Below are 12,145 nucleotides of genomic sequence, written 5' to 3' on the forward strand. Positions count from 1 at the left end.
AATACCGTTTCCATTCAAAGCAATAGAAGAATACTTTAGTTCAAATTCAACAAATTAATGGATTAACTTTGAAGGTTGAAAAGGATATCCTCACTACTCTCTACTAGGTATCTTCACTACTCTCTACTAGGTATTAACACAATACTTATTTCCAGACTATTTAATACCCATGGGATTAGCAAGCATTCCATACTGTAGTCAGACAACAGAAGCTTTATCATTCACATTTAAACCTCATTTATCAAGAAATAAACACACAATGCCAAACGGTTCTTAGCTGTTAGTGCTGCTATTCTCACATACTTTGTTACAACGATAATAACAATGGAGTAAATCTCAGGAAGAGAAAATAAAATGCTTCAGTGCGTCTCTCTTACTGACTCAGGAGAATTACTCTCATGCTTCAAAGAACTACAGCCATTTTTCTTTGGCTAGAAGGTTGGGACAGGCTTGACTCAAATACAAACAAAGTAACAAAAAGAAATACTTAAACAAATTACATTTAAAATGACCTCTTAAAATATGTAGGACAAATTAATATCCCAGTAAAGGGATCTTACCAGTAAACAACATCCAGTGGTGCAAAATATTTCTTCATAATTAAGTCAGCAAAGTAAGCTTCTGTTTCTCTGCAGGCCGTGCCATTGCCAATCACGACAGTGCTACAGCTTAGCGTGGGGTAAAAAAACCCAAAAATTATTCTTAAACATTCTTTTAAACTTTTTCATACATAGTATTCCATCCACAACAATGGCCAATACATCCTATTTCAGGTAACACAAGGCTCAGAGATAATGAGAACATATTCCTAGTAATATTGCGCTGTGTTTAACAGGTTTTCAGTATGGCAGTTCATGAGAGGAGTCAAAATTTTCACTCATTTGTAATGGAATTGTACAGCGGTAACATATGCAGAAAACCCAAAAATGATACTTCATATTAATAAATGGAGTGTTATTTAGAGACACTTTCATCTCATATTTCCCTCATCCGGTGTGAGTCATGAAAAAGGGTAGCAGCCCAAGCAATCATCATCTTAATTCCTTTATGGGAATACTGTAGTTGCAATAGCTTGCAAGGTCACTCCTTCTGACTGCCCTCACCACAACCAGTCAGCCATCAAATCACCTTGTTTAAAACCAATCTAATGCTTAAAGACAAACTGGACTGTATGCTGTGGCAGCTCAGCAGCTGACTCAGTAGACCAGATGTCTGTCCACAGGGATCCCAAAACAGTTGGACACAATAAACTTTTAATCACACTACCCCTGTTTGCAATTCCATCTGGAGATCTACCTGTGCAGGATTTCCTTTGCTTAATAAAAGTCTTCCAAAAACTAAATGTGGCTTTTGGAACAGGAAAAGATGGATGAGTGGTTTGGAGGTTGCGGGGGTTGTAAGAATAAGGCTAAACTTATTCCTTAGCTGAACGTTAATTTCTATTCCTAAAAATAAATGGACTGACAGAGCTTTTTGGGGATACGTTCATAGCATGCAGCCTTACGCATAGCCATGACTTGATTTCACATGGTTAACATATACATAGTGTAAAAGCATGAACACAGACTAAAAGAAAAAACAAGCTCTGAACTAGATAAAAAAAAAGAATAATTTCATTATATCAGCAGAATTCTTATTCCACCCAAAAACAAGTATTTGGACAGTGAAGACACTCATTTTGTTTGGACAGAGCAGTAAGTGTAAGTTTCTTTGGCATACCTGTACTGTAGCAGAAGCTTCTTTATCTTCTCAGCTTCACGAAATCCTTGACCAGAATGCAAGTAAACTACATCAGTGTGGAGTATCTGACCTAGAATAATGAAAGATGAAGCCATTTGATAAAACCCACGAAGGTCCAAAAGCTATATCCTGTAGAACTACTGAAGTTAATTTGATGATTCACAAAGAAAGCTTCTTAATAAGCCATCTTTCCCTTTGATTTTTGTATTCAGTTATAAGAAATGTATGGTGGGCAGAGGATAAGGCGGCTTTGGCTAGCAAAGCAAAACAGGCTAATACATTCTCTAGTTCCCTGTGGACATATCCACATAACAAATGATGAGCATCTAGTCACATTAGGAAATAAAATGTATTATATTACCAAAGAGAGAACCAGCATATAAAATATTTATTGCTCTAGTGTAATACATTTTTCAGATCGAGTAAAGAGAGATGAAAATTAGAAAGTTTCAGGACTTGCAGTCTAGGAGCTCTGGAACTCCAGTGCCAGCTCTTGCCATCATCTCATCTATCACATTTGGAAAGATCTGGATTAACTGGCACTGAGACCTTAGAGTGCAATGAAAGTTAATAACCATTTATCCTACCTTTATTGCCTTTTAAAGTTTCTAGAACACATCTTTCCCTCCACCCATCCTGGGTGAATATATTCCCAGACAAAAAGCAAAAACATAATAAAATGAAAACAAACCATTTTTGCATGGGCCTAAAGAGGTATGTATCCCCTGATTAGATTAGGATGAACTAGAAAGGCTCTGTTCTATATCTGAACTAAGAAGTTTTGCAAATACTGTGTTTCTGACTTCTCACATTAACACACATAGTACTAAACAAAAAAGGGCTGATAAAAGTGTCCACATATCTAAGATATGCCCATGAAAAAAGCAATGTTATAGAAAGTATTCAAATTCAAATTCTTTGGCGAACAATAAAAATGCCAGGTGTTCTCTTTACTGACTATCTGGGGTACAATTATTTGAACCTGTATTCAGGAAGGCAGAAGGCATTTTAAATTATATTTTAGAGAGGAGTAATAACACCAAAGAAGTCACTGGAATACAGGTGGCAGAAACTTGACCTTAACCTAGCTGAAGAATGGAATTTACATGACAGGACATGTGGAAGACACTAAAAGCTTCACAAAAAACAAAAATCAACCTGATAAAAAAGCTGGTTTTGAAACTATGCTTTACTCTAAATGAATATATTTTTATCAGTCCTCTCAAAAATGTCTAGAATTGAAACTTACTGGTTGGTGAAATAATTGCCAATTTGCAGCCATGTTTGTAGCCAGGATCTACTCCCATCAAAGTACGACCCCTCACAGGGCTGGTCAGAAGCAATTGCCGGAGATTTCTCCCAAACATCATCACAGACTCCTTCTCTGCATCAGATGTCAACTTGGATCTTAGAAGGATGGAAAAAAAACCAAAACACAAAAATTTCCCTTCAATTAGTTTTCAAATGCACTTATGAATTGTTCCAAAGTTGCAAGGCTTTTTCCAATCATGTTTCCATCATCTTTAATTAAATACTAAACTTCAAGTTATTGACACCTTTTTAAAAAAGAATCAGCTTTATGATAACCTTATTCTTGTCCTAAGAAACGGTGAATATAAAGTGTATAATAGAAACACTTACAAGACACATACCAACTAACATTCAAACATCAACTCAGAATTTCGAGCAAAGAACAGTTTCCTATCAAAGTTGATACCTAATTGTAAAGAAAAGTGGATTTGAAGAAGGCATGGATCAAATTCATCATAATATCACAGTTCTGGAGAAAAATCACTACCCAGCAAAAGAAAGGATGTTGGTTTACACTGAGAGGTACTAGAGAGAAACTGGAAGGGTACCTCCAATTAATTGCTAACACACCACGACTCATGAAGCATTTAATTTTGTCTATGAATTACATTATTTAACAGTCATCACAGAAGCATGTAGACTTGAGCTTTTTCTAGGAGGATATTCTGCTTCCTCAGAACCAAACTAGAAAGCTGATGGGGCCACGATGTTTCATGTTTCCTAGTTTTCTTTTCCAAGTTATGTTCTTTAACAAAAAGAAGTGAGTGCAGCAAGGTTTGACTTTGATGACTTTAAGCATGAACACTTACAGCAGAGTGTTATGAGAAAAAAGTCAGTCTTGTTGACTGAAGGTGTACAAGATAGACAATGTCTTATTTGTCAGATGTGGCCAGCAGGACAATGACTGATAAGGACAAGTATTTTTGTCATGGTATTGCATGTTATATAAAAAAGGAAAACTGAAAAAGTCATGGGGACACAAATATTCATCACCTAGCTGATTTTTTTTCTTTTGCAGGTATTCATTGCCATTTTCAGCTGCATTACATTATCAATAATGACAATAATTAGGGAATCAAAAGAAATCCAGTAAAGCCTTCACATAACTTCAAAGGGTAGCCAATGCCCTTATTCTCCCTTTTCTTTTAACCCATCACTGAAAAAAGTAATATCTGGGTTTATTTTTACTGAAGGAAAAAAAACTGTGTTCACGTTAGCTGATCCTTTAAGAATGGGGCAGGGAAAATTACTCAAGTCGTGTAGGTCAATCAATGCGTGACACAAGCAAGCTACAAATAGTTCAAAGACAACCCTCATAAAGGCTATTTGACATGATGTAATATGAAGTTGTTCTGAGCAGCTTTCGGATGTGGAAGAACTTAACAGCCTGACTTGAATTTGCCCAGGATCCAACCAAACAACCAGCTCAGCCCTGTCTCATCCCACAGTGGTACAGAAAGAAAGAATCATCATCATCTCTCTTTGAAAGTAGTCTAGAGAGAGGTCCAGATTCTCTTTCACACATAACTGATTGAACATTCCCTAGGTAAGTTGCTACAGCAAGAGGTTCCCTTACATCCCCATGCTTTTTGTTTCTGGATCAGGTATAGGAGACTAACTCAGATACAATTCAAAGTGAGATGGTGAAGGGTATGCAGGCATTACAAGACTCCTTAGAAATTCAAATGTGCCCTCAACAAAGAGTGGACACTGCATATTGTACCAGTTCAGGGAAGTTGTCCCTCTATCTCAGTATTCTGTCTCCAAGCCTGTTGGCAGCGAGTTCTGCAGGTCCATCACAAGCTGTGTAAATAGCTGCCACTTTTTGGTTGGAAGGTGATTCTTATTATGTCCCCCGAGGCCTTTAACAGGAAGATAGCAAAAATTTATCCCTAGAAACCTTGTGCCACTTTTCACACGCCATTCATCTTTAAGCCCTTTCTCTCCCAAGTTGAAGAGTTCTAGTGTAGTTAATTTTTCTTTACAGAGAAATTATTTCACACTTCATTCCCCTTCACTGGGCCTTTTACAGTTCCAGTGAATTGTTTTCCTACTTTTTGGTGAGTGGACCAAAATAGCCAATAATATTCCAAATAAAGGCCAACTAAATCAAGGAGTCTTTGTTTTGTCTTTATTCCTTAACTAAGTAATCTTATCTTCTCAGCACTTGACATTTATGTGGAGCTGCTTTCCACAGCATCTCTTCTGTGGCAGGACAGCTCAGACCTGCTAGTTTTATGTATGAGAAGTAACTACTTCTCCTTGCAAGCATCCTTTTACACTCATTCCACTGAATTTCAGTTGCCATTTCATTTCCTGATCATTCACTCTTACAGCATCCTTCTCCTGTTCTTAAAAAATTAGAAAAAATAATCTAAACCACAGAATGAGCTTTTTCCAGGGAGAGTCCAGGGACACAACAATTAGATGCTATTCATGAGAAACCAGAGAAAACAAAAGCAAATACCTAAGCCTCACAGCAGTATGGATCTTCCATATACACAAGTAACAAAGATTCAACTAGTCACCGATGCACACAAATGAAGGTTAAAAGTGGCTTGAAAAAGGGAAGGTTGGACTGGAGGCCCCCTTGGATGGGAGGCTTTGTACAAAGAGAGGCCAAGTTCTACCTTTCCATCTATCCTAGAGATAAAGGGTTACAGTATCCCACAAGGCCAAGTCCTCCCATGCTGCAAATTCATATCAGTCCACCTGTGAAGGGAGACTTGCGCAGAAATTAAAATTACCCCTAAACACATGCTATTAGTTACGTGTGCCTTATGGAAATCATGTTTAAAATTGGCATGGATATACAGAAACTTTTATAGTAACAGGAAATGTTACTGAAATTGCCAGGTGCGTAGGGGAATGTCCTTTCTATTACATAATATCCTGTATTTTTTAATTTTGAGCATAGACTTCTCTTTTCTCTCTAACTCTCTCTCACTCAACACTTGTATCAATTACATGATCTATTGTCCCAAGTACTGGCCCTTAATTTCATGTTTGGGATAATCATTTGATCCTTTGGGGGGAAAAAAAAAAATGAAGCTAACTCAGACAATCTAACATCTTTCTCTTTTTCAGTGCATTACTGGCTCCATCCAAATGGCAAGATGCCCAGCTTCATGTTTTTCCAATTTGTGACGATTCTCATTAATATGACAGAGATATAAGGCAGAGAGCAGTCCTCCTCTATAAGCACTAGAGAAATGGTTATTTTGGGGGGAAGAAATCCAAAAAAACCTTCAAATAAATACATCTCAGAATGCTGCAGTTGCTACTTTATGAGAAAATATCAATCAAGTCAGGATTTTAAGCCCCTACCTTAAATTCTACAAAGCATTCAGACTGTGTATCACTAACAGGTATACTGTAATAAATGCAAATCACTTAATCATGACCTACTAGTTTCTCTATTCAGTGTTATAAGATTCAGATTTTAAATTGAGATTCAAAATTCCCCACTTCCATATACAGTCTGAGATGTAATCCTTTCTGTGGAAAAATATCTGCAAACTAGCTTCAGGTGTGAAACAAGATATACAGAGAAATGTTTGTGTCCCTGAAGACAGGGGAGAGAAAGGACTCTCTGCAAGAAAGCATGGAAAATTATGAAAGGATTATCCATTAAAAAAATAAGTCCATGCCACATGACTTGCACGAAACCCTGACGGAATCATTCCATGCAGTACTGTAACATGGTAAAATGTATTTCAAAGAGCCAAAAGCAACATTGGACATTATTATAACAGATACAAGAAATTATGATATCTGACAGAATGGAAGAACGGAAATTAAACAATAAATAAGGTAACTGTCTTGCTGGCAAGTTGCATTCTTCTGATCACTAGAAGCACCAGCAATTTCAATACACTCTTGGAAACTTTGTGTTCCAACATTTAATGATAATAAAAAAAGAAAGAAGAACAGCAGGGGGTGGGTTGGAAATATTAATGCTAAAAGGAGGCATTGAATACTTTAGCAGTCCTTCGCAAGAGTCCTGAAAAACAGCTCCTGGTGTGTGCAAAAAGAGAATAAAAGAAGGATAAGAGTTAAGTGGTCAGGAACCAGGAATACTACTGTCAGGTGCTTTGTGTTCCTCTCTATAGGAGATGCCTCAGCTTTTCCTAACCAAACACCACCAATCATGCAAAATTATCACAAAGAGTAAAATCTAAGCAGACATCCACTTAGGAATAGGCAGCAAGCCTCATATTCTTTGCATTTATTACTTGTGAGCTACATCTAGTAAAAGTAGTAGGGAAGTGAGCTTTTTTTTTTCTTTTTGATTAAGAGAACAGAAAACCTTCAGCCACTTACTGCTGCAACAGCTCTCCAAGTGTTATACACAACACAGGCCACAACAATCCTGTGGTTCAAACCAAAGAACAAAAATACAATAAAAGAGTCTTGAAGTACCCTTATGTCAGTTTGTTTAGCTATCTTAAAACCAAACTCCACTAAAAAGTAAGTATTTTTTCTTTATTTTAAAAGTTTGATTGTAGAGATGGCTAGGAATGACAACTACTTTCACTCCCATGTGACAGAAGACAACAGTTGGACCCTCCATCATGAGCTGTTCCTCATTTTGGCCAAATAATAGGCACAGTGCCTCCCCTAGAGTAGCTACATGTACTGTGATCACAAAAAAAAAAAAAAGTGAACTCAGCGCTTTTAGAAATCTGTGAAACTCTCATTAGCAAAAAAGTAGGCTCACTAATCAAAAGAGGTGAAGCAATCTTGCTTGCAAAGCAATGAACAAACACAACATACTGTAGTGAAGAAACCCAAAAGCCGTTAGAAATATCTGCTGTTAAAAACTTGAGCTGACAGTTCTTTTCAAATGGTTAGAACATAGAACATTCAGGGAATGATGTTCATGAAAGGAAGTGTCAGGAAAACAATTCCAATTTGAACAGAAACATAAAAGCACAGCCAGGAAAGTACAGAAGAACTGTATTTCACAATGTGATTGCAGATTTTAGATACTGAATAGCCAACATGTGTCATTTTGATACAAGTCATTTCAACATTTCTGGTCCAAGAAACAGGGTCTCTTTGATAAACTTAATTTTGAACTACCTTAAAGCAGGCATTAACATCTAGGTCACATATCAGAAAGCCTCACCAGAATGAAACATGTTACGCTTTGAAGAGCTTCTCTTGTATTGATGAGAAGAATCACACCCTAAGTAGTTAGCCATTAGAACATAATGCTTCTAGAATGTACACTTTGACATATTAAAGATTTTTCACTTCCTATACTACACCAAAAAACGCCCTATTTAATTCACGTTACTTTGATACTAAGTTTTAAGTTCTCTTTAAATTCAGAACAATATTACAAATTTTAACAAGTGACATTTTGCCTGATAACATCATTACTACAGTATCACCAGAAGTAAGTTTATTGATGTCTCTAGAGGCATCACAATACCCGTAAAATGGTATCAGACTAAGACTATGACTAATTAGTTTATCACAAAGTGCAGCTGGCAAACATGAAGGACACTTCCAACCACAACAATACTTTGCTGATTTCTTTCAAACAGGTAAAAGAGCAGGAAGTAGAACAATGTCACAGACAGTACTGTTACTGTGATATGAAAAGATGACAGGAAAAATCAGCGACATAATGGTTTATGATAATAAAGAATAAGATAAAACTATTATGGTAATAGAGTAACTTTATTAGATAAACGTACAAGTAACAAGTATGTAAACACATAAAATGTCTTCACAGAAACATCATTTCTCTACTGTAGCCTAAACTGCATAGGGTCACAGATTAAATCTACAGAACCAAGACTACGTAGTTCATTTCTTCCGTAAGCACTGAGGATTAAAAACATGCTGATATTTTCAAATGGATAAAAGATAATGTAGCAAACTGTTAGGTAGGGAATTTTTAAAAAATTCATAATATGAAAGTACAGATTTATTCTGGGCTTACCTGAATTCTCTACAGAGAAGAGGATGTATAAGGCGTTTATATGCATCCTCTACTGAATTCCGTAGGATCCTCATAAATTCTGGTTTTAAAAATTGTTTCGGTCTCCATCTGCAAAAGATTATAAAAAGAAAAATCAAAAAATACTTTAAAAACATATACAAACACCTAGATAAAAAAGGAATTTCACAAAAAGATTTCTACATTGCGATGTTCTATAAACTGCAGAATTTCTACAATAATTAGGCAACGAAATCAGATTCAAATATAAATAGAATGAGAAGTTGTCCATGACCACACAGGTCGCACCAGGGACAGGCTTATCTTTTCTTCGGTGTCAGAATGCAATCATATTTTATGTTTTAAAGAAAACATAAAACCCCATTTCTCTTCCCTTTGAAAAGTCAAAGCTTACAACAACTGAACAAAGAACTTGACTACATATTACCATTAGGGTTGCATTATTTGCTACTCCTCAATACATTAAAAACATTACTAAACATCCTCTGTGAGTGTCACTGCCCAGATGGAAATTTAGGAGCTAAACTAATATCAATTAATGAAACCCAAATCAAATTTCACTTGGAATGTTTTGAGTATCTCTATTCAAACTCTAAATGAAATCTTACAAATTTTGCAGCAATTCTTAAGCCACAGAAGCCAAACAGCTTGCAAATTATTTTTTGTCTTTTATCTGTTGCTGATATATTTGAAGCGTATATAATATTATAGAAAAAGGGAAAATTAAATAAACAATACCAAACAAACACAGGACTGTTTCCCAACTTTTTCTAAGCCAAACTCTTTAAAGCATTCCCTTTTCTAGGAAGAATGTGCAGTAGTCATAACTATAATAACAATTACTTCAAATTCTGCTGTAAAATACACCAAAGTTTCAAAGTTTATTAATATTTAATTAATTGAACTTTTTGTTGTGGGCAATGTTCCATGAAGGAGGGGGCTGGGGGGATGTGAGTCCTTCAACAAGCAGAACTGACTCACTGAGTTTGCCCACCCAACAACAAGAGATCAAGACTGAGGAGAAGCAACCAGATATATTATACGCAAACAGAACTAACTAGTTAACATTTTCTATTAAAGTCCACCTTTATTACTTTTAAAAATATTAATAACAGTCAGAGTTTTCTTCCTTTATTGTATTATTTAATATGCCTGAGTCCCAAACTGTTAAGTGAGATACATACTTATTTTGTAATATGTCTGGCTAAGTTTAAGGTTTTTGGCTGGTTGGTTGGCTTGTCTTTGAAATGCAACATGATAGAATTATGGTCATTTCATAATGTATCCAGGTGCAGGTCCAGGCAAAACCAGAATGAATTTTACTTTTGCCTTTGTTTACTTGCAGTCACTCAGAAATACACAGAATCCAAAATTGCTCCTATCCAGACAGCTTTTCAGTTGTTTAAGGGGATCTGCAATTTCCTGAAACAGCTTTTCTAAGTGTCCGTGCATATAACAGATGAGGAATGTGCGATCGAGTCAATGCTGCATTAATGCAGACAGACATGGGAGCAGAATTAAGCTCACTATTTAGTTTTACAACGTTCAGGGTTGTGAGTGCTTAGCCACATGACCTCATCACTTAGCTAACAGTTTTTGCAAATAGTTCTATTATACTTATTTGTAACTGGAGACTCTTTCCATACCTATATAAAACTGGCAAAGGCTTTAAACCCTCTTATTGCCATCACATTCTATAAACATGAAGTTATTACAGGTGGCTAGTATGACTACAATCCCCCAAGGAAGTATCCTCAGCACAAATAAGAATGAATTTGGAAACCTGGCAGCTGTTTCCCCTGCTCTTCCATCCATTAAAGCCAGGTAACAAACCTTTCCTCTGTAAATAAGTTATCACAGCAGATATTTTTATTACCTGCCTACATATAAGTAAAAATTATTCAGGCAACATTCTGTTAGAAATTGCTACAAATGCAAAAATATCCAAGAAGTAAGTTCAATCGCAGCAAATACTCCATTTCAATTACTGCAGTACTTCATGAGAGAAGAGAAAAATTCACTTTGCTTCAAAAACAAAGCAAAATCATGTGTGCATATTTTTAAAGATCATAGCAGCGTAGTTAAGTCTCCCTCTAAGAATGGATTTTTCTTGATTATTTAATCAAGATATGACTTTAGATGCCCTATTTAGAAAAGCTACATATGAATAATATCTTACTCTGCTCATCATCTCTCCATGTGCAAGTGCTCACAACAGGGACCACCATAAGCATAAGTGGCTTAGACTACTGATACACCACAGAAGGTGAAACTGTACATCAACAGAATTAACAGAGCCCACATCAAGAACCACTAGTATTAATTAACAACTGTTCCAGGAAGACCACAACCAGGATTTTACACCTGAAAGAGAAACAGTACAGCTTTGTGTTCCTCCAAGACATCACAGAAAACACGTACCGAGGTAGTAACCACAGACAAAGTAAGTCTTAAAGGCCCGTACCATGGACTACACACAGAATCTGAGAATTTTGACTGGAAACTGAAAAAATATTATCAACCGTCAAACTTCATTTTCAAGGCTGCAATCCCATTTTGGAACAGACTTTCAACCCTTCCCAAGGAACAACTCCATGTGGACTTTACATTCCAAGCCAGTTAAGCAGCCCCTCTCTGGCTGTTTCTCATTGATCATTTTTCTGTATTCCATTTCACAACGAAGTCTTTGGGACCGGTAGAGTTCTAGAGTTAATGGAGCTAATTTCACTCTCAAACCACAGAGATGCCATTTTCTGGGGAAAAATACAACCCATAGGACCGGGCAGAAGGATATTACTCAGTTTTCTGCACAAACCTGAATTTCAAGGAAATAGAGATGTTTATTTATACAGGCTAATAAATATTCTCAACTTGCAAAAAAATTACAATATTCTTAGACAGCATCTACACGGAACTCAATGCAATAATGAACTCTAGTCTTCCAAACTCACTTGCTATTGCAGGGACATTTAATGCTAAAAAATTTGTCTCAGAAGAACACAAAAACTCTGAATATTTGCTACTACTTCAATAGGCAGTAGGTGATACTGTTTTGTGGCTAGAATACTGGCCAAACTCTGTAGCAAGGTGGCATTTCTGGTTCTGCAACTGATTTCTGCA

The 12,145-nt window shown here is 36.3% G+C and overlaps 1 protein-coding gene across 5 annotated transcripts in view; it reads right to left on the reverse strand.

Annotated features, from left to right (window-relative positions):
* Nucleotides 1-12,145, reverse strand: part of SRBD1 (S1 RNA binding domain 1) — a 122,707-nt gene that overhangs the window by 86,526 nt on the left and 24,036 nt on the right. For all 5 annotated transcript variants that reach the window (XM_032683957.1, XM_032683960.1, XM_032683958.1 and 2 more), the window contains 4 exons: nucleotides 9,008-9,115; nucleotides 2,990-3,147; nucleotides 1,720-1,810; nucleotides 561-668 (listed from right to left, as the gene is read on the reverse strand). In XM_032683957.1, the coding sequence (XP_032539848.1) occupies nucleotides 561-668; nucleotides 1,720-1,810; nucleotides 2,990-3,147; nucleotides 9,008-9,115 (465 nt within the window). The remainder of the gene's footprint in view (nucleotides 1-560; nucleotides 669-1,719; nucleotides 1,811-2,989; nucleotides 3,148-9,007; nucleotides 9,116-12,145) is intronic.

This window comes from Chiroxiphia lanceolata, chromosome 3, assembly GCF_009829145.1.
Source record: "Chiroxiphia lanceolata isolate bChiLan1 chromosome 3, bChiLan1.pri, whole genome shotgun sequence".
Classification (NCBI taxonomy): Eukaryota; Metazoa; Chordata; class Aves; order Passeriformes; family Pipridae; genus Chiroxiphia; species Chiroxiphia lanceolata.